Consider the following 23947-nt stretch of genomic DNA (forward strand, 5'->3'; position numbering starts at 1 on the left):
TCTTTTTATGTTGTTTCTTTTTTCAGGAGAGCGTAATTGTCTTGAAGTCACCTGAAGAGAAAATTCATTTAGCTTTTAGGGCAATTGTACTTGCTTGAGAAGATTTGTAGGTTGTAGATTATAGAGCTCTTTTCTGTGCCAGTACCAAGTTATTCTAATAAATTCCTGAAAAGTCCAGTCTAATGAAACCTGATTTTTATGACTAAAAAGTCTGTTGGACCTTTTTGATAATGTGTTATGTAAGGGAGAGACTGAGGCAAGTACTTCTAAAAACTCTGGGAGATCTGGCTTCCTGTTGCATGTAATTTTATGCCTCACAAAATATTTGTCTCATATATTAGCAATGTGGACCTGAGATTTAGTTTAATGAACAAGTAGGTTACATTTATCCAATCCACATTTCAGTGGACTTTAGAGTAAAACTTTATACAGAGCTTAAACTACTAAATTATCAAAATATTTGCTAGTCTTGATGGCTGTGTGGCATATTTCTTATCAAGCTTTCATCGCTTTCTCTGTATTTGCCCTTTTTTCTCCCCATCTCTGCGTTCTGTGGCATGCTGTTAATATCTAAATTAAAAATATTGTGCTCTCACTTGATATTTTAATCAGACATTAATGGGCTTTTCTGTGAAAGCTGAGACAAACCTACCATTACAAATGAAAATTTAAATTGTAAATTCTTTCTCAGTCTTTACAGCCTTATACAGACAAATTAAACCAAGTTGCCAATATTTTTTTATACTGATATTCTGTTAAATCCACTGAAGAAATCACATCTGCTCTGAAAACCATAACTGGGGATTAATTCCTAAACATACTTCTATGAAGAAGATATATAAACATCTCAAAGCTATGAAGAGAAGATAACACAGTATGATATATTTAACAACTACTGGGAAAAAAAAAATTGTTTAAAGGGGGAAAACACATTCCATGGTGAGATATCTATTTAATGTTTAGATAATCTGGAGAAGAGATAGAGGAATCTTCCCTCCCTACTCCCACAGAAATGAAATAAATGCAATTTTAGTGCATATCTTTCTGATTCTTTTTGGACAGTGAACACACAAAGGTGATTTGTAGAAACCCAGAGAATTTTTGCCAGTACATCAGTGAGCAACCATAATTGTGTTTTCTCCCTAATGAAGTCAATCCTTCACAAAGGTATAACAAAGTTAAAGCTTGTCTCTGAGGACTGTTTCTTTGCCTGTAGGGTTTATGGTGTTTTCTGTCATTTTTTTTTAAGGATCATCTGTTTCAACTGGAATCGCACAAATTTGAGAGAGGACGAGGCAGGTGCCCTTTTGACCCCAGTTCTTCCTTCACCTCCATCTTAATTGGTAATGATCTTTATGTGACAAGCTTCACAGTCCTGTCAATCTGTCATTCTGAGTCTCTTTCTTCAGCACACCAAAGTGTTGTCAGCCTTCCGTTGCAACCTTCCACATGTCAGACTTAATCCTCATGGTGCTGCCCACATTAATATTACATTCCAGGCAGCATTAACTACAGCAAGGGTGTCTCACTGAAGTGAAATGTTGAATGACATGTGCCATCCTGAAGGTAATAGATTGTTGTGTAATTATGGAAATAATCATTTCCTGCTTTCCTTAAAAGCAAAGAAGCCTGTCTGGTTTAGTCATTTGCAACACTTTTGTTTTCATCTACTGAGATGAATCTGAGCAACAAGCACCCTGTAAAAATGTGAACTTAAGTGTATTTATATCAAGCTTTATTGTTCATATAAATTACCATTTTTAAGTTTTTTTTTTTTTTTTAATGCTGTCTTCTAACAAAACTATCGCAAACTGGTGATTCTATGTTAGAAAAGTTGATCTTATACTCAAAAGATATAAAAGTAGAATTCAGTCAGTCCTGCAGTGCCAGGAAGCTGTACTGAGAGTGCTCTTCTGTGCCTAGCTGGGAAGTGTATCACTATAGGACTGGGATCTTCGAAGCTGTGATATAGCAAACCATATGGGTTTTACTCAAATATGTTTGCTTAAAACATTTTGTGAGATGAAGCAAAGACAGTCTTGGCACTATTGACTAAGTGTACATTGACTAAAAATAGCCTGGAACAGCAGGTAAAGGGTAAAAGCTAGATGGAGTTAGGGAGTAGCAATGATTTCTGGGTTTAGAAAACATAAACAAAACCCAAGCATTCAAAAGGACTATCCATTAAAAGAAAGAGCTAGAGAAAAGAGCCTAAAGATTAAATAATTTTTATATTTTTCAGGGATTAAAAAAGAGGATTTTAGGGCCCTTTTGATGTTTACATTTGTCTCTGCATCTTCCAGTCTGGGAGATAAATTCTCTGGTGATTAACTACAATGGTACGGCTCATCCATGGTGGTGATGAACTATTGCTCATGAGTGACAGATGTATTTTTACACGCTATGTTTATTTTTTCCCTTACATTAAGAAATTAATTACAAGAAGAATCTTCAGCAGTAATGTAAAATGTAAATGTAAATGTAAAATCTTTCCCATTGCAGCAATTCATCAAAATATTCTTCATTGTCATTAAAAAAAGAAAGTAAATAAGAGCTTTAATTCTTAAGAGTTAGTGGGTTAAGAAGTCATAGAAGGATCAGAAAAACACACTATATTTTGCCTGACCTTCCAAAGTCCATGAAGCACAGATTGTCACGCTTTTATTCAACCCTTATTTCTAAATTGTTTCTACACTTTTTGACAAATTCCAGTCTCAGCTTAGCTTGGGAACAAAGACTCATGGAATTGCTGTAGGCCTGAAACCTCATGGTCTAATCTTGAAGTCCTTCTCAACCTTTCCTCAGATAGAACTAAGTAAATAAATTAACCTGATCATGTTCCTACTGTGAGATCAATGTGAATTTTATTTGCTTAAATGGAAGCCAGATTGTCCCACTGAGCTTTAAGAGTTTGCCTGAATTATGGGAGGTCCTATGGATCCTCATATTTTTATCTGAGGGAGAAAACAATTAAATAAGCCCTTCCCTGATAAAGGGAGATTAGATTCTTGGAGGTCCACTGACAAACACTTATAAAATCATTCTGACAAAGCTAAAAATTCTGTAATGTAGCAAGATTAACAGGAGAAAATAATTTTTTTATCAGATCACTGATACACCAAAAGACAGACTAACTTTCACCCCTTCATCAAAACCAGCAAAGTATTTAGAGGCCATTTTTCTAGCCATCCATTAGGAAATTCTATAATTTCAAGTTATCGTGCAGTGATATTTTAAAAGCATAACAAAATTCTTCAAAGACTTTATTATTTTATTTATTTTTTCGTATTTGTAACTAATGGAGTTGAAACACTTCCAGCACTTAGGAAGAATATCATCAGCAAATTTGAATTTCCATGTATTCTTTTTTATTCTACCAATTTCTACTAACCAGAGACACAGAGTTCACAGAATAAAATGCTGCACCTTAGACTCCAAGATGTATGTCCTTTATCTCTGCAGGTAGCCAGTTGAAAAGGTTAGAAGACCTAGATGCAATCACAGTGAATAATAATCTTTTAACTGACATTTGAGAATGAGACAGACTTGTAATGCCAAATGCACTGAGAAGGAAGGGATGCTCCTTTATTCAGACAAGCACTGAGTTCAGCTCATGATGGCCATTACCCCGTGACAGGAGATGATAACTACACCATGCACCCTCCAGGACTGGTCTTCCAGTCCTTCCTCCAATGCTTGGAAGTTTAATTCTTCTTCATGCACTTCAGTTTTCTTAGAAAGTGAAATATGCTCCTGGTATGAAGTCAGCATGATCTTGGAGGCTGCACCCCAGAGTTGTCTCCACTCTGTGGCACAGGTTCAGCCAATGTGCATGTCCTTGAAAAGGTTTAATGCAAACCTGTTAGCAAAGCACACCCCAGCACCTTCTCCCTCCTAAGGAAACCATTCAAAACCTGCTCCCACCTCTGCCCCTCACATTAACACAGCGCCTACACGAGCATCACCATTGACTAACAGAAAGGGTTAGGTGAACAAGAAAACTTTACATACCTCTCATAAAAGATTTAAAAGCTTTTAAAATCTTGATCTTGAAAGATCATTTGCACCATAACTAATTAGGACCAGATTTAGCTGGATTAATTTAGGAAGAAAGATAATCTCTTGTTCTGCATCTCTTTATGTATTTCAACACAAGAGTTAAAATACCCACTACAAGAAAACAACAGTTCGTGACTTGGCTTGAAAATGAAATATCTGTGCTGTTGTAAGCATTATTGTAGGTTATCTGACCCACTGGTGAAGTAGCTTTTGATGAATTCCTCAATATATGAACAATCAATTAATTTACTGCCAGCATCAGGAAACAGAATGGAAGTTGGATGGAAGACAGGCTGAATAAAATGTTTATATTGAGCTCAATGGTATATAAAACTTTTGGACTTTTATTCCTAATGAACTCCTCCATCTGCTTTCAATAGCCAAAACTATTTTTGATACCAGATTTTGCACACTGATTAACTTAGACCACACTAGCTCTTGAAAGATGAGAAATTAGTTTATGTCCATATATTCTTACCTGCAATATAGCAGAAGTGGTGAAAAACCTAAACTACATCTGAATAAGTGAATATCCAGGGAATCCATTAAAAAAAAATTTTCTGCTTTTACGGTTTTAAAAGTTAGGTATTTGTGTATTTTCTTTTACTCTAGACAAAAATACATTTTGTCTCAAAACAAAAGACAAAATACTTGAGTGACAGACAGAAAATACAAATATACGGAGGTATTAGTTTACAGTTAAACAATAGGTTGGGCGCTTTTTTAATTTGCTGTTTTCATACTGCCAAAAGTATCATTTGCTAAAATGTGAATTAGTCTTTTGATTTTAGTTGTCATGTGAGTAATAACTGACTGACAGTCAAAGAAATGCATGAAAGGTGCAGCTTATGTTCTACTCATTATGTTGTAATCCTTTATTCATAACAAATTTTCCATTTTACACAAAAAAAAGACTACTGATGAATAATAGCTTGTGTTTGAATTACCTTCCAATTTGAAGCAGGTACACAAAACATGCCACCTTTAAGGTGGTAGCAGCCTATTAATAGAAATCTTTTGTATGAGTAATTTAATTTAAATGCTTCAATCTCTTTTGCTTTGGGGTTGTCACCTAGGAATTTTGAAGGGTTTAGAAGAAAAAGTTTGTATTTTAATTTGTGAATATTTGGCTTTGAATAAAGGACAAAAGTAAAGGAATTTTTAAATGGTCACAGTTGAATTTTGATGTATTTGTTCGCTTGAAAAGAATGCTAGCTAAAAGTATGTGCGTATCACTTGAGCTAAAACTGGTCTTTGAGGTCCATGGGAGTTTTTTGTTTGCTTAAATAAAGAAAGAAGAAACGTTTTATTCTTTTTAGAACATGATTAACCAGGCTGTTAACCTGATTAACCAAACTTAAATTTTAGCAATTTAACGTGAAGCTGAGGTTAGACTGGAAGAGGGGAGGAGCAGTGAAGGTCTCTGAAGTTCTCAGCTGATTTTCACTGAGTAGAGGTTAATCAGTGTGATGTGCAGCAGTATAAAACCCTGCAGCCAAGACAGGAGTGAATCAATATGTGATAGTAGCTTTTCAAGGGAGGAAAAAAGTAGAAATATTTCCAGAATTCTTCAAGCCTCAACCTTAGGTTATCTCTAAATCTGGAATTGGTCAGCACCTGTAAAAACCTAGCAGTGTTCAAAATTTGTAACTTGCATTTAAACAGAAGACTATTGGAAAGGACAAGAGAAGATCCTCTTAGAGTCACAAGTGCAAAGTATATCAGAATCATGTTGAATGTTTTCGTGCTGAGATACTTGACAGTCACCCTTGTTAGTACTGTCCCTTCGCTGTTCTTAGGTGAAGTGACCTGTCTGTTCACACAGGATACTTATATTTAGTTTACTAATGGTTCAGGGTAAAAATCAGATTTAATTTATGTATCTGTAAAATATTTTTCATGGAACAATATCCATCCAGGGCTGGAACTTCCATTTTCTCCCCTCAGGATCTCAGAGGTACAATTAGTGATAACTTCTTCAGTATATGGTAGAATGCCATACCAGCAGGTTAGTTATTTAAACCACCATTTTATACCTATGTCAAACAAAAGGAATAGACTCCATATCCAAACTTCTGAACATCTGGACTTACAGATGTCAGTCCTGATCATTGCTAATATGTGATGAATCATTTACCCTGCACTGATGCATTTTCCAAGATTCATTATAGTGTTGAAAAGATAAAATATCCCATTTTGCATTACACATCACCAAAACCAAAAAGAATACCAGCCAATCTGATGAATTTTTCCAACAGAATTCCCAAAGGGGAATATAGGACTAACATAACTCATTAATTAGGGTTGTGAAGATTGTTTGGAACATTGTAAAGACACTGGCAAATTCTACAGTTTAAGCTGCTCTGTGCTGTTTAAAAAATAAAGTTCTCTATTAGTTTTGGGCAACCTTAACTTCTAGAGATGCTATAATTTAAATTTAATTTTTACTTCATTTACTAATATTTTACTCTAAATCACAACCAGGTATTTCCAGGGCAATATCCATTCTGTATATGATGAAGCCTAAGGCAAAACTATTCTCAGCTCCAGCTCAGCTGAGGTGTCTGAACCAGTCCCAGCTGCCAAACTATTAACTTTTCAGAATAATCATTCATAATTATGCCACCATTCAATTCATATGTCTCTCTTAAAAGAAACAAAATTCACACTTTGAGGGACACCTACAGACAAAATTCTTGCTTTCTGCTATAATCTTTTTTGAATGCCAGCAAACGTTATTTGGATGTATCAGTCATGTTTATTTTGATAAGCAGCAGGAAGATGTGTCACTGAAGCCTCCACTCAGATTAGCCTTTAACTGGAAATAATTTATCTCTCTCTCCTTGTGCAGTTTAATTCCTTCTGTGCTATTTTCTAGCATAAGGATGCCACCTAGTGACAACAGCTGCCTGCTTCTCAAATTGGGCCTAAGTCCACAATGATATGAAATAAATTATTGTTAATACTTGATCAGTTAAGGGAATAGTGTCCATACAAAATGGAAAGGTAGAATTATTGATGGAATTTTACCAAGGTAAAATCTATCCAATATCACAATTTTAGATGGGTCAGAGATAGGCTGGATTTTTGAACATATTAAATTGTACCAATATACATACTGACTTTTCAACAGTGTCTGTTAATCAGTGTATTATTTCTAATTTTTCTGATGTTTGTTTAATTTGTGAATACCATCTAAATCCTTTGAAAATGAGACCCATTTTATGTTTCCATAAATTTTTCAAGAAATATTCATCACCAGTTGTAGAGGATGGATGAAATCTCAGGTTCTGTCCCTATGCTGGTAAATATTTCAATGCTATGAAAACAAGTTATTGATGGACCAGAGGAAAAAAGTCCCTTTTTTTCTGTCCACTGAACACGGAATCCCCTCAGCCAGAAATTTATTCCCAAACTGCAGTTATTCCAGGTGAAGTGAAACAATTCCAGTAGGCTGACTGGAAAACCCCCTCAGCCTAATAAAACTTGTGCTTGTTTAAAGCAATAATTTCTAAGGTAGCAGGTACTGCTTCTTGTCTCTCCAGGGGAGATAACTGCATCCAGCCCTCCAGTGTTTTCAGTACAACTCTCTTTTCAGCCATGTTTTCCACAAAGCTAAATTTCATAATTATGCTCAGGAAAGGCTCCTGTGTTTGAGTTCCAGTCTATGGATTCAGTTATGGTTTAGCTTTGAGCTGTAACCATGTAGTGTAGCCCAAATCCGTAGATCGGTGCAGCTAACAGCATTCTTATCCTTAGCACTGCGTTGTCTGAAAACTGTTGCTGCATTTTCATATGATTTTCTTGCTCCTGTTATATCTAGCTCCTCATAAACCCACCATGTCCCTTCCAGTTCTAGAACCAGGAAATTTGGTGCTTCTCATTAGCAAAACCAGGGCACATCTGGAACTTCTCAGCAGCCAATCACTGGTCAGGGTCTTAGCACTGGTGAAGATTTGGGTATCATCACATTGTCCCCAGAGCCAGGCACTAACTGGACCACAGTGAGATCTTTGAACTGAGGTGCCCAATGTGTCAGATGTTATTGTGGCAGATGTGGATAGATGTTAATGTAACACCTTCATGTTCCATGTGTGAATCTGTCTTGTCAAGACAGTTTTGAAAATGAGACCACTATGCATGAAATTTAAAATTCTTGTCCTCCCGCTGCTCCAGTTGCAAATTCTGGACTGCTGGTAGGAACGACATCCAAGTGCACTTCAGACTGTATTAAACTACTGACTCACCTTCTCCCTTTGAGCAAATACTAAGGACACATATTTACAATGAAGTTCCTATCACGTGCAATGAAATTAATTATAGAGTATTACCAAGTTGTTTCATTTTGGGTTTTTTTTAATGTCTGGTCTGCAGGTGGTGAACTTTTTACTGGTCTCTACAGCGACTACTGGGGAAGAGATGCTGCTCTGTTTCGCTCCATGAACCGCATGGCCCATCTTCGCACTGAGCCTGACAATGAGCGCCTGCTGAAAGGTATGAGAAGGACAAGGAGCTAAAACCAGAGGTGTTTCAGATGACTGGACAATTTCTGGTTTGCACGGGATTGGAGATTGCTATGCAAATATTAGTGTTGAGTTTTAGCCTAATTCAAATTAAAGTATATAAAACACAGAGAATGGGACTGGAAAATAATCTTTTGCAAAAATACAAAGGAATATTAATTTGTCAATTGGAGGTATAAAAATACTTCAACATTAATGTATTCCACATGTTCTATAGATACCCACCAAATAAAAAAACGTTTTTTACTATTTCTATCAACTCAGTTGTGCTTTGGTAGCTCTCTGACTCACAGACCCCTTACCTCTTGTTTTATTTTTTAGTTTCTATCAGCTGATTTTAAGGCTTGAAAAAATAAGACAGTATTTTAATAACTGGACTCAAATAATTTTTGTTTTTTTTTAAAGAACCAAAATTCGTTGGCTCATACATGATTCCTGACAATGAAGACCACGATGATAACAAAGTATATTTCTTCTTTACTGAAAAAGCTTTAGAAGCTGAGACAAGCACTCACGCCATATATACCAGAGTGGGACGTGTATGTGCGGTAAGATCCTTTCTCTGATTGTGCAGATAAGAAACTAGAACAAATGATGAATTGTCCAGCAAATTATTTTCACAGACAGACTGAAGTTTTACGGGAAGGACCAGAAAAATCATGAGGAAAGGCTTTGCTTCCCTCTACTGCTCTGTTCAGTTATCCATTTCCCACTCACGCCATCCTCCTGGTGTGTTGATCTCATCTCTTTTTGGCTCCCTGCCCCACACAGAGGAATGAGATCTCAGGCAGTTGCTGGCAAGGAGCACTGTTAACATATGATCTCCCAGCTGCCCATATCGGTGCTCTCTAAACACTGATGAATTTTGGGTGCATTCCTTTTCTAGTAATCAATTACTGTAAGGCTGACAAGAGGAACTCTCCCATTCCCACTGGGACTTCATCTGCCTGATTAAAGGAAGGAAAGAGAAAGTTCTTTCTCAAGATCTGATTTTTTTTAAAAAAAAGTTTGTATTCCCCCTGTATACCCCCCCTCCCCTCCCCCCAATGTAGGGGATACCTTCCTAAAACTATTGGGCAAAGAGCAAGATACAAGTTAATTATTTTCTGTCACCTGGATGTGTGGTATTCATCACATATGCTCACCAGAATACTGCTCCTTAAACTTTCTTGGGTATTCATGTATAACTTAAAAACATCTGATGTATGCAAACTCCCAATATGCAGCCTCAGACATTAATGTTCACAAAGCCACTTGGCTTTCTGGATTCCAGCCTGCATCAAGATCCAAACTGAAATTCTTTGACTTATGTTCTGAATATATGCCTGAATAGATTATTTTAATAGTTCCCTCTACTCTGCAATATATCCACCTGGAAGTCTTATCTCTAGCCATGGGTTAAAACAAAATCCCACTGACCTTTCTCTTCCACTTCTCCAAAATGTATCTGGCCATTAACTTCACAGCTGTATGTCAGAATTCAGATTTGATTTAGTGAATAAAAAAAAAATCTAGCTGGTGATTCAAGGACTGGCTTTTTTCCCCCGGCTTTTACATTTTCATCTGAGCTGTAACAGGTTTTGCAACACAGAGTCATCTACTCCTCATAGTTCTACTTTTCTGAGGAAAACAGATCTGTTTGTGAGACCAGTTTTGCAAGCCTATTGCAGAGCCTTCAACAGCCAGTTACACGGGTCTTGAATATAAGGCCACAGATTGAGAATGTTACCTAAAGGTTACAAAACCTGATTGCTAAGTAGTACTAAATGTTCCCTTTTCTTGAAAGTCACAACTGTTGCAAGAGCAAGAAAAAGGTGAGACAGCCATAGCGAGGCAGGTGTTGTCTAAAGTTGTTGAAAATTTGTTAGAAAACCATGTAAATAATTACCTCAGACTTGCCCCATCTGCACCAGCTCTATAGATAGATTCAGGGCTTCAGTTTCCAAATGCATTGAATTAAAGCTGCACTGAGCTCTTAAAGCAAAGCTAAAGTTCGGTAACATACTCAGTATATCTAGTTTGCAAAAATGACCAATAAAAAAAAGCTTTACAACAGCTGTATAGCTAAAACTATCCAGGGATATGGCACAGAATTAAAAAATTCTTATGAAACCACAGATCTTAATGAGACCTGGACTTGATCAGCGCAATCCTACTTGAAAACTGACTCCAGAGAAATAATACTAGTAATAGACATATGGTTTGAAAATGGATGCTTTTGACGTTAGAGGATACAATGAGCAGCTAATTCATCAGAGAAGTTTGTGCTTCCAGACTTACTCATTCAAATTACCATGGGCATTTGTTTCTCTCTAAACAGAATGACATGGGAGGCCAGCGAATGCTCGTCAATAAATGGACCACTTTCCTCAAAACCAGGCTAGTTTGTTCTGTGCCTGGGAGAAACGGAATTGATACACATTTTGATGAATTAGGTAAATATCCTAGATGGTAACAAACTTGAAACCATGGAAAAAACATATAACTTCATGATAACACATTTTACAGCCAAATATTGCACTTGTATTCATTATCAGGGAATGGTGGTTAGCATTGTTTCCAATGTATATGAAGTTGGAATATGTATGGAGTTCACTATCACCAATTACTCCTTTACGCATTGCATTGTTTTTAAAATCTGCATAAAATTAAATAGAATAAATGAGTCAAATATGATTATGCTTTTAACAACCAATGAACTTTCTTTTGGGGGGGCTGAGAAAAGTAGTTTTTTAACAATAACATGGCATTTAAATTTTACAGAGGATGTGTTTTTGCTGCAAACTCGTGATAACAAAAATCCAGTGATATTTGGCCTCTTCAACACTACAAGGTAAACAACTAGAGGAAATAATAGCAGCCATAGAGGAATGTTTGAACAGTCTATTAAAAAGATAGAAGCTGGATGATACCTATCCCTTAGCAAATATATAGTAAACAGTTGAATCTCAGTTCTCTATTCACAGTGGGCTTCCTTGCTAATGTAAAAACTTCTCCATAACACTCAGGGGCCTGAAGTGTCATTCTGTGATTCAGCATATCTGGATCACAAATTAATTAAATGTTTCTCAGCTTGACAATTTCCTGTGTCAAAGTATATGCACTCCTGCATGCTTATAAGAACAGCATCTCAGAGCCACCTGTCTTCTTTCAAGAGCTCCACTGTAATTCAAGGTTAAGTAGATAGCAGCTTAAATTCCTACTGACTTCTTAGTGAAGCCTAAAGTACCAGATGCGTTGTTGCTGGTGGCCTCCTTTTCCTTTTCCACTGCAGCCTAGTTCGAGTGCAAGCACACAGTACTCTCAGCTTAGTTTAGGATGTAACTGCTAGAAAAGAGCACCTGTGCTTTTGCCATTTTCTCCTGATTTATTATTTTTATTAGTAACAGAAGGCAGATCTGCTCCTCTAGGATTGCAGACACCTGACATTTCCTACTGGCTCTCGATGCCAGCAGAGAAAGGTGGGCACCTAATTAAAATTATCTGGATCAACTTCTGCAGTCTTCAGAAATAATTTCTTTGTAGAGAACATTGATCCTTCTTTAAAAAAAATTAAAAAAACAAATTCTTTTATGGAACAAAATAAAAAAAATATTAGAATAAAATGTAAAAATAAAATAGAAACTTTTATCTGGATTGTTCTACATAAAGTGATCTGTTCTAACTAATAATACCAACTAACATTCCCACTCAATACAAAAAGGACTCATTTTAGGATTGTTCACTTTAGTCAGCATTGGTTGGTTCCCATCTTTCCAAGCAAAAACAGTAGGAAAAATTTTGGAGGAGAAAAATGATTAACTATTTAGGTCACTAATCAAAGACATACAGGATCTGAGTTCAGACTGTTGTGCTTCCTCTGTGTTTCTAAACAAGTAATTTAGAGTTTGTGTACACCATCATCAGATTTTGGCATAACAACACAGAGCTTCCTTGGAGAAACTTTATGAATATAAACACATTAAAGACTTTTAAAAAACATTGGATGCAGTATTTAGAAGAAAAGCATATAGGAAAGAATAAGCAGTGTTTTCTCCCTGAATACTCTTGAAATGTGACTTGGTTTTAATTACATTATAATTCCAGTATTATATGGACAGAATGTGACATACTGCTTTAATAATGTCTTTAAATTTTACTTCATAGCAATATATTTAGAGGATATGCTATATGTGTTTACCACATGGCAAGCGTCCGAGCAGCTTTCAATGGACCATATGCTCATAAAGAAGGACCTGAATACCACTGGGCTCTCTATGAAAGAAAAGTACCTTATCCTAGACCTGGTTCAGTAAGTACAATCTATTTTCCACTGCTTTGCTATGTAAAAGACTTTGGAAAGAAAAAGCAGACTGCTGCTAATGCAAAATCTTCCCGACTTCACAGTGCAGGATATAGTCCTTTGAATATCTACATACTCCAGCTACTCCTGGAGAAGTGTGGAGTGGCTCAGCAATAGGTTTAATCAAGTACTAGAACCATACATTTTCCAGAGGAAAATAGTGGGATCAAGTATATACAATTTTTCAAAATCCTGTTGGGACATGATTTTATCAACTTTGTGTAAGGGTTCTAAGGTCCCAAAATTAGGACCCCAGGCAAAAGGGATAGAAAGAGGCAGCTCTAGAAGGTGGGTCAGATGCTGTATTCAGAAACAGTAAGTGCATTACCTGTGAAGGAGCCTCACTTTCTTTCTTTTGTGTGGTGAAACTGGGACATTTAACAAGTGTAAAAGGAAGAAAAGAAGAGAAAAAACCAAAACAAAACAAAAGAGAATCCACTATTTTTATGTCAGGTGATTCTCATTCCTTTTTTCCACCTCATTTTCCAAAAGGATCAAATTTAAATACTTCTGTAATTTAGATCAATGCACAGGTTAGAAATGAGACATATTTTAATAAAAGTAACTAATCAGAATAAATGCATTTGTAGACAAGGAGCGAATTCTCCATCATTCAAAGCCCTTTGCTCAAGATTGGTTCTTTCTGGAAGCAATGGTCTGGTACCCTCACAATTCACTGATTTCCTTTCAGACATCACAGAGTAAGATTTTACTACTCTTCAGTCAGGTTCCTGAGCTTATCAACATTCTTGTTCTGTACCCTTTACAAAGAATATAAAAATATTAAAACAACACTGTAAAAAACCAAACTCAGAAAAATCATTCACACTTTTTATTAATTTTCACAGAAGTTTCTTTATAAAAATAATTATTTTTCAATGATGATTAATGGAAGGAAAGAAACAAGAAATATTTTGGAAATGCAATTAGATGGGAATTAGTGTAGTGAGCAGTCAGCAACTACAGAGGTGCTGTCATGTAGAGAGTTGTTCCTGTCTGGTACTTAGATTTCTGGAGGAAATCACAAATTCATGATCTAAGTAACAAGTAATTAACTTCTACAAGGGATTCCTAATTCTTATGTTGTTTTCTCAAGGACATCACAAGTAATCTTCACCTCAAGCCATTTTCCCATTTCAGTGTCTCTTTAGGTGTTTCTGCAGTTTCTGTGCCAGGGCTCTCACATCCCCACTCAAGGGGTGAGGAGCGCACCTGCTGGTGCAGGTTGAAGGTGCTCTTTGCATTGCAGGGCCTGTCACCATCTCACAGAACAGGCACAGCCAGGGCTTCCAGAAGGAGGCAGGCAATGCCAGGCTAACTCAGGGAAGTAAAACATCCAGGAATTATTTTTTGCCCTATTTTTTGGGATTACAACTACCTACCCACCCATGGCAATTGTCATGTGCTGCAAAGCTGCTTTTGTTTACACTCATGAAGGTCTATCCCTTGTCATTGGGCAGATTTCTAACTCTGAGCAAAGACATTTCTAACAGCTGCTTGTCTAAATCCACCCCCCCCCTCCCCGCCGAAGTTTCCACACTTCACCTCTTAATCTCCTCTCAGGCTAGGGGCTCACTCTCTTGATATTAAAGGTGGAATAAACAGTTGCTGGATGTTCCTTTCAGTGCTGTTTTCCCTTTGATAATTGAATCAGTATTCTCCTTTATACTAAAAACAATCATTTCCAGAAATAAGCATTGCATACAATTCATTTATCACCAGATCTCAGGAATGAGAGGTGTGTTATCTTATCTACTCCATTCCATTGAAGTTTTTCTCCTTGTAGTATGATTTCAAATGAATGTCCTTTCTCATTTAAAATTAATCATTTAAGATTAATATTTTTCTCTACTTCTCTTGGGGTTACAGATGTAAGTCAAAATGTAGAAGGAATTGTTCAAAAAAAGAGATTATCTAGGATTTAAACATTATGGATATGATTTGAACATCTTGGCCAATGAAGTACCCCTGTAGCACTACTGGCATCAATACCAAATACTTTTTTGTTTGTTTGACACCAATTGGAGTCATTAGTATTGAGTCAGGATAGAAAGACAGGTAAATAAATTATAGCATTTTGGGAAAAATGGTTGAATTCAAAGGAATTGTTAGTTTCATATTTGATATTTTGTATATCAAATGTATGGGTTTTGCACTTTTACCAAATAATGAGACAGTACCATGCATGGATTGCAGAATGGCTTTACATTTTGCAAAGGTGGTACAATCCAAGTTCTTTAAGTGGTATTCATTTTTTTCCAGGCAGTAGAACACCTCACATATGTTATTTGGACTAGTATTAAACACAGGCATGAATTCAGTATTAATGACTGCAGTTATTACATTGATATCTCCTAGCACTGAAGATTAAATGGTGTCTTTTTGGCAAGAAGGAGAGAGCACAGCACCAGCACTTCGGCAAGGTTGGCAATGATTTTTAGAGAGGCTGCCCTAAGTTCCACTTGTTTTCAATGCTTCTCTTCCTTGGCCACGTTTGGGTCAGACTAGAGTGTCACCTCCCCAAAAAAGCAAGGCATAGGAACCGAAAAAGGAGCAGAAGAGTGCAAGTAATTTCCCAATATCAGGGGAAAATTAGCTGAGGAAGCAGTTCTCTCCTGGGTGCTAATAGATTTAACCGTGGTTTTCTTTATATGTTGCAGAGCTCATCAGAGGCTGAAGTAAATGGCTCTGCCAGCTAACAGAACATTAACTGATTCATTTTTAGCTACTCATTTAGGGCAGAGTTTAGAGGTCTTTTCAATGTTTATTCAGTAGCATGAAGAAAAATTGTGTAGCGGGCTGCAGCCAAGTGTTAGGTTTCACACTCCAAAGAACGTGCAGCATGTTGGTAAACTAAATCCCACTACCTTTCCCATTACAGGAGTGACACTGACAAGAGGCCAAAAATAACCTAATGGGCATCTCTGAGAATCAGCACTCATTGATGTTAGGTATTGAATGAGTAAAGAATAAGTCTATAAGGAATGAGAGTAGAGCTTAAAGCTAAATAAACAGAAAGCCACTGTTAAGAGTCACACAGGTTGTGACAGACTCCACAATCCTCTGCCATAATCTCTGCTGGTTCTTTTAGTTCATTTAGGCTGTTTTGCTTCTGGAAATGACATCAGCTACATCAAAAGTGGTGTTGATAGACTTCAGAGACAGCTGCCTCTACTGTTTTCTTTCTAGACTACTTGATTTTATTTAATTAAAATGAAAAGCCTGTGAATGATTATTTTTATTAAATCTCTCCAGGACCAGAACTTTGCAAAGGGAACCTGGCAATGCCTATACACTTGATATGCAGTGCAGTGCATGGGAAGCACAGGCTTAGCCTGTCTTCATGCTCCAGCTCTGTCTCTTTATTGCAAACAGCTGGTGAAATTCCATCACTAGGTTGATTAGACAATTACTTTCAAGTCAACACTGAACAAATACTTTCCTGTAGCTAAGCCCAAAAAGTGGAAACAAACATTGCCCCAGCTGACAAGTGCAGGAGTTTGATATTGTCGATTACAGCTGACCACAAGTTTAAAATTACTGTTTTCAGTAAACATAAGGAGTATTTTATTTCGTTTTATTGATCGAAAAATCCAATTTAAATAGAGAAAGGCTGCTACTGTGGCTTTGCTTGAAATGCTTCTTAAAACCACACTGTCTTATGAATATTTGCAGAAAGTAAATGGTTACTGAGATATTTCCAGCTTGATCATAACTGGTTTCATTTAGACATCATGAAGCAAATTGGAAATGTAGGATCTATGTTCAGTTGGGAAACACTATCTCGCTCACAAAGCATCCTAAAATTAACTTCTCTCTTTAACGCATTAAATTATCTCTAATTGCATATTTGACTGAAGGAGTAAGCCTCTTTTAATCAGTCATTGACATAAAGTTTATTTGCTTTGCAAACTGGTAGATTGATCAATGCAAACATTGGTATTTGAAGCTAAACTGTGATATATAATACTGTCATCTAGAGTCAGGAATTAGAATCAAACATAATACTGTTAGAATGCCTAAAATCAAGAATTACTGTTGCTGATGGCATAATTTTTAAGTGTGTTTAGTTTCTTATGGTAATATATTTTGCAATCAAAAAATAATAAGACTAGAGATTGATTTCAAGCATTAGTGTTCTGCTGATTTTGCATGGCTGTTTCTCTACTGGGATAGAAAACCCTTTTCTTCTCACTATGTCAGTGGCCATTTCGATTACATCTTCAATATGAATTTGGGGAAGACATAAGCACTATGGCTTTTGTCAAAATCTAGAAGTGTTACTCTTTATTCTGCTCTTAGTATGCCAAAAGGGAGGAACTTCTTTCTAAACATGACAGTGTCAAGGCACTGTTCAGCATTTCCTTTCTTCTCATGATTAATAATCCACACATGCATAAAGTACAGAGTTCACTGTCCCAATTCCCACTGGGGTCTTCTGTGCTTGGTTTTCTGTAGACTTGTCTTTATCCCTAAAAACAAGACCCTCTTCTGACAATTTCTTGGGCAAACCTTCAGGATAATCTGTGTTCTATGTTTTTGCAGTGTGCCAGCAAGGTGAACGGTGGGCTGTACACTACCACTAAAGACTATCCTGATGAAGCTGTCCATTTTGCCAGGAGTCATCCACTGATGTATCAGCCCATCAGGCCTGTTCATAAGAAACCAATACTAGTTAAAACAGATGGAAAGTACAATCTTAAACAAATAGCAGTGGACAGAGTGGAAGCTGAAGATGGGCAATATGATGTTTTGTTCATTGGCACAGGTAAATACAGAAAACAAGAAAGAATTTTTACATTTACAATTTAATAAGTTGTTTTGTTGGTTTTTTTCTCCAGGATGAAGCAAATCAATACAGCATTCCTTTTTAACAATTTTTCCTTTCATGCCTGTGCCAGTCTTCACCTTACAGAGGATGTTAGTCATTCTAACATGTGCTTCATTGTGATGCTAACATTATATAGGAAAGTAATTGTAGGGATACCTTTAAAGACTAGCAAGATAAACAACTATAGGATTCCATTTTAATTTCTTTTCTTTTCAAAAAAGAACATTAAAAAAAATTGCAGGACAACCAGCCTTATTTTTTAAACTTCAGAACACAGTGATGTAGCTGAGCTGAGACTTGGAGACCTGAGAGAAACAAAGGTGACATGATTTCTAAAAAGATCAGTTCTAGTTATTGGCTTTATTCCACAGTTTCTCTTCCTCAGTTCTGAAGACAACAAGTCTAGCTGATACCATTAAAAAAAAACCTGCCAGCTTCCAGATTTGGGTTAAAACACAGCTCAAGCAAGGAAGGAGGAAATGCCCAATTTTAAAAAACCCAAAACTGTTAGAATTTCCTGCCAAGCTTTCTTGTCTTTCTTCTGTGCCATTTTATTAAAATACAGAGAGCTTGTTTAACAAGAATTTTTAAACATCTTCCTAACAAACACAATTAAGGCAAAATATAACATACAGCTGCACTAAGTCTAAGAAAGCAGAGAAAAAATAAATACCCTAATGGTATTTGAAAAATTAAAAAAAAAAAAAAATAAAACAAGATGAAATGCTGGACCTAGACAAGACTTAAGTTACATCTAATCTGTCTGGGAAAAAAAAAAAAAAAAACAACCAAGGATTCTTACATTCACATTTAATCAGTGTAACAACAGGAGTGGTATCACAAACCATTTTGACCATTTTGTCTAGGAAAGAAGTTCCAGTGAATTATTTTTACTAATGAAATTCCTCTGGTAAGTACATTTCAGTGTTGAGAACATTCAAAAAAAGCATGTTCATAGAATAGCAAAGTCTTATTTATATTAGTTTTGTTTTCTAAGGTTTTGAATGGCCTCAGTATGGTCTGGGTAAAGGACTTACTGTGGTCTGTAAAACCCTGTACAATGTGTCACTTATTTCTGTACAGCAGATTGTACAGTGGCTCCTACATTCTTTATATTTTCTCCTTGAATTTCTGATTGAGACTGCATCAGATATTCTTGTACACAAGTCTTACGTTCATCAAAGTTGAATCCAAAGGGGCTTAAGTGTGTGCTTTAGACCTGTGCAAGATTGGCCCCCAACAGCTGCCAAGTGTTCTCAAGCTGTCTGATCGCAGGTTATATGAAATTCCAGCAAAAGAATTTGAGTTTTAGAAACTCTGAAATGAAACTTGCAATCACTACTCCAGCAAAGCTCCCATCAGAAAACTCATGGCTTCTTTGGACAATATAATGTTAAGAAAGGGTTGATATATCTTTTTTAATCCCAGTCCAACACCTGTTGTGTAACATAAGTAAGCAGCATCTTAAAGTTGAGAAAGTTTCCTTAGGGTAGCAGTGCAGGTTAGAAAGGTTCATCAAAGGCAAAGCCTGAACATCAGAGCTTTTACATGTCTGTCAGCAGGATTTGAAGAGAGACTTACTTATAAAAATCAGAGCTTGGAATACAAATTTTTTCACTGTTCTACTACAAAATGGTTGCCTTTGATTACATATTCTCTTTGAAAAATGGTGTATGACCCCAGTTTAATGGTTCCTCTTTTTGTTTCAGCCTTTTGATCTTTTGCTGAACATTTTCCCCAGTGCTTCCCTGCTTAATATTTCCCGTGTAAATCAAAGATGACTGAAAGTAAGAGAAGAAAGGAAGTGATATTTGCCATTGTTGATGACAGATTTTCAGATTAAGGACAGCAAGGCTTTCCTATTAATAGCCAGCAAGGAAAAACCAAAGTGGTGGAAGACCAGATGTTATTTGTGTGTTTTAATTTCCTGCAAGAGTTGCAGTGACAGAGAGATTGATAAATCTAAATCCAATGTGCCTTGGTCTTTTTGAATGTGCATCTTATATTTTGGTTCATCTCCCTTTGACTAACACCTTCAGCTCAACAGCAGCTCAGTGTTTCCTTAGAGGAGGGTGAGAATTGTGCACTATGAACCTCTGAAGGTTTTTGCCTGGGTGAATGGAGCTGCTGTCAGCAATTAAGGATATTAGTAGTTTCCTATCTAGTGTAAACACTTAGGTCCTATAATTAAAGCTACTTTACACTTGTTGCTTCAATGCACTAGGCTTCCACCTACTCCCATTTCTTTTTCTGAAGTATGGTCACTCTCTGTGATCCTTTTGCTATTCACAAGAGGTTATGACCCAGTGTTTGAAAAATACAATTAATTATGTCTCTTACAAATGTCTAAGTTGACTCATTTGCGGGGGACAAATTGTCAAATATTACATTTTCTAAGAGTAAGAATCCTCATTAGTGAAAGCAATATGTAACTATCTTTTCATATTTATACATTTCAATCCCTTATCAATTTGAAGTAGTCATTTCAGGTATTTGAAGGCCATATAAATGTTTCAACCAATCATAACCTTTACTTTTGTTTTGTTTTAAATTTATATTCAGATAATGGTATTGTGCTGAAAGTCATAACAATTTACAATCAAGAGACAGAATCAATGGAAGAAGTGATTCTTGAAGAGCTGCAAGTATTCAAGGTGAACTGTGCTGTATACGAAGTATATACACAAGTCTTGAATTTTCTGCAGAATTAAAATATCTAAAAAAAGTCTGAGGATAGTGAAATATATAATACCTGTGTGCAAGAAATTTTCTAAATATCTAGCAATTTTATGACAGAAACCTTCATTTTCAAATGAAGTTTTTCTAATGGCCCAAGTACCAAAGCATGTTGAAGTAAATCACAACTACTGCCTTTCTATTTATGTACTTGGACATTGTAGTGCAACTTTTAATTAGAAACTTACTGAATTTTGTTTAATTCTCCCTCATATCCAGTTAAGTAATTAAAAGAGTATAACTGCACACATAAAAATGTGCAGTTATACACTTTTAATGCAATCTTGGAAACTTAAATGAGGTCCAAATATAAAAAGCCCAATCCTCAGAAAGAGTGAATCAGTTAGTCTGTCTCTGCAGTGGGCAAACCTGGGCCCTAGTGAGGCAGAACTCCATTCTGCTAAAAATAACCAATGACTAAAGCTCAGTGCTTGGCACGTGACAAAGCTAATATTTTAAAATTCTCTTACTGAGTATTCTCATCATGCCACATCAAGCAGGACGCTAACCTGCTTCAAACCAATAGGAAAATCTAATGTCTAAAGTTAGACATTTAAACCTGGTACCTGAATTTAGGCAGTGTAACTATTGACTTGTTGCCTGGGGGGAAAATCACAGAATTTGCCCTTCTTGATTAAACTACTTTTCAACTGAACTATGAGGGGCTATGTATTGCTCCAAGCAATCTGAGCAGAGGGTAGTGAGGACAATGGTAAAAGAAGGAATTCCTGCTATTTTTATCTTATCTTCAATGAATGTTTTGTTATAAAAAACACTCCACTTATCACTCTCAAGCAGGACAAAAGAGATTCAGTGGTGGCAAGAGCTAATGTCATGTTTGACAGGGAAATTGTAGTGTTCCTGTAGCTCTGATAATCCTGGATTAAGTGTTGGCTGGTTGTTTCTAAATAAACTGTTTTAAAACAATACTTCTGAAAGTCACAATTTCCTCATACCTTTCTTAAAGAAAGTCAAAGTATTTAGCAAAGCTGAATGCAATAAGTAAATATCAATCCTATTTTACCTGATTTATTTCCATAGCAAAAAGATACTCTTTTTTCTAACCAAGCAAGTATTTCCTGTTTTTTTAGATGCCAGTTCCTATTATTTCTATGGAAATCTCTTCAAAAAGGGTAAGTATTTTACAAGTTTGAAATGTGATGATTGTGACTCAAATGTAATAAAGCTGTAAACTTCACAGAGGTAGATGCATAGATACATAGGCAGATGTACATCATCTATAATGAGATCTGGTTGGATACATGTAATCCTTTGGTAACAAACTCTTGGTTATATGTTCTGTTTCTTTATAATGCATTTATGTTTTTGAGTTCTAATGTTAAATATCCTTAGTTCACAATATCATGCATATCAATGGATAAAAAAAATGGATAAAAACTAATCTGTTTCATAAATTACTGTCATACTAGAGATTAGCTTGGTGGATGGATGCAGCAATTCACAGAAAAGTTCTTTTTTGATAAATGCAGGCAGACTTCAGCCCCATGGGGATATCAGTGCAAAAAGAGCCTTGCTGGCTCTCCCACATATTCAGTTGCCCTATAAGGCTGTTTGGATCTGAGTCCTTTTTGAGTTTCTGCAAGTATCTTCTGAAATCAACAGCCAATTTATTACTCTTGTGGTTAGATTCTCATCCTTATCATATCATCGTATCGTCTCAGCATGGAGCCATTATAAACATCTGAGGACAGTTATGTCTTAATGTTAAACATGTCCAACAGTGATTTTAGACATCCATTGCAATGTAGGTGCACATAAACACAGTGAAACACACATAACAAAGAATGAAAACTGCAGTTTTAGGAGGTGTGAGAGTGCCTCAAAAGGTTATTTCAGTCTTGGTGTCTAATCAACTTGCATTCTTCCCGTAGGTAATGCAGAAAGTCAAAGTTCTGTGATGCTAATTCAGAGGAGGATTTGGGTTTAAAAATTTTGAATTATTTCCTACATCAGTCTTTCCTCATGGGCTGTGAAAGCAGCTCTGGAGACTAGATTGTCTAACACTGCACCTAAGAGATTATTTGGAGAAAGGCTCTCTGTCATTTCAGATGTTTGCCTTACCTTTAACTCTCAATGAATTGTCATGGTTAAAGGGTTGTGTTGGAAGAGTAAAAAGGATAAAATTTGAAGTAGCATTCCTCCATTATATTCAGCTCCCAAGAGGGCTGCTAACTCTACTAATTCAAGGTATATCTGGAAAATCTGGAGAGAACTGTAACAAACACACCAAAGCAATCCAGTGGCTGAAGAGCAAAACCTCTTGTGAGAAGTAAAAGTAGCTTAATATTTTTCAAAATATCAAAGAGAAGACAGAGAGAGAACAGGAGAGTCATATACACATATTTTACTGTATGAAGTAAATGGCATGTATGAGGATTCTTAAACATCAGTGGCAAAGCAATATCAGATTAAATAGCCAAGAGCAGCTTGTTGAATGTAGATAAATTTATTCTTGAATTAGGATACAGTTTTTTGATGCTGAGGACAATTAAATGTTGGAATAAGTGTTAAGGACAGAGTTGGCACCAAGTAGTTTTGTCTTTAAAATCAGCAGGAATATAACTTAGTTGAGTATATGAGAAAAAATTATGTACCTCAAGCATCTTCACTGATCTCTTTTGAACTTGGAGTTACTGAGCCTGTGGAAACCTCCTTGCTACCTATGTCTCCATATCCTTATAACACTGACCAGTCTTCACCAAGTCATGGTACATAAAATATCAGATTTCAGGACTGAGCTAGTTATCTGCAGAGGCTGGGAAAGAATGTTCTTTGATGTTTAGTTGGCTAGATATCAGATGCTTCTTTTCCCTCCTGTGATTTACCAAGACTTAAAGAAGTCTTTACCCCTGCTAAAAGATAAAAGAGAAAATCTCATCTCGTATGTCTCATTGAAAGTGTTGTTCATGCCTTCTGGGACAATCACACTGCAGTGCTTGCAGACAAAGAATTCCCCTCAAACAAGTATCCTAGGTTTTCTCTTCATTCCAGTTGGCAGATTGAGTTCCTGCTACTATCGTCTGGTTTATCTCACCAGAAAAATTCTTCAAGCACTGCTGTTAACAGCCTCTCCTAATTTCTTCCCATGGCATCTCTGAAAGTTAAATTTCTGTGATCTAAAGAGATATGAGAGGTATAATAAGAAACAAGAATGGACTACCTGGATTAAAATCTTTATTTTGTGATAGACTAAATGAGGTGTCAGTATTTTCCATCTTTAAGTAATTTTCAAATACCAGATTTTGAAATCTTGGTTGAAGAGTAGGAATTATGACTAAATTTGGCCATTAGGATGAGCACATCTTAGGAATCTTTTTTCTGACTGGTAAAACTGTGGAAGTGAGCTGTGCATAAGCAGTTTCTATTGCAGTGCACAGTGAATACTTCTGTGTTCAGAAAATTTACATTCATCAGCAACAAGACTTTTTCTCAAAT

The 23947-nt window shown here is 36.2% G+C and overlaps 1 protein-coding gene across 1 annotated transcript in view; it reads left to right on the top strand.

Moving 5' to 3' along the window:
• Window positions 1–23947, top strand: part of SEMA3E (semaphorin 3E) — a 132367-nt gene that overhangs the window by 95445 nt on the left and 12975 nt on the right. Inside the window, exons 5-13 of the mRNA XM_042053643.1 lie at window positions 1250–1343; window positions 8434–8553; window positions 8988–9130; window positions 10903–11017; window positions 11346–11415; window positions 12729–12873; window positions 17470–17692; window positions 20318–20409; window positions 21583–21624. Coding sequence (XP_041909577.1) covers window positions 1250–1343; window positions 8434–8553; window positions 8988–9130; window positions 10903–11017; window positions 11346–11415; window positions 12729–12873; window positions 17470–17692; window positions 20318–20409; window positions 21583–21624 — 1044 coding nt within the window. The remainder of the gene's footprint in view (window positions 1–1249; window positions 1344–8433; window positions 8554–8987; window positions 9131–10902; window positions 11018–11345; window positions 11416–12728; window positions 12874–17469; window positions 17693–20317; window positions 20410–21582; window positions 21625–23947) is intronic.

This window comes from Corvus kubaryi, unplaced genomic scaffold (assembly GCF_017639235.1).
Source record: "Corvus kubaryi isolate FWS band 111438036 unplaced genomic scaffold, C.kubaryi_AGA036_p1.0 135, whole genome shotgun sequence".
Lineage (NCBI taxonomy): Eukaryota > Metazoa > Chordata > Aves > Passeriformes > Corvidae > Corvus > Corvus kubaryi.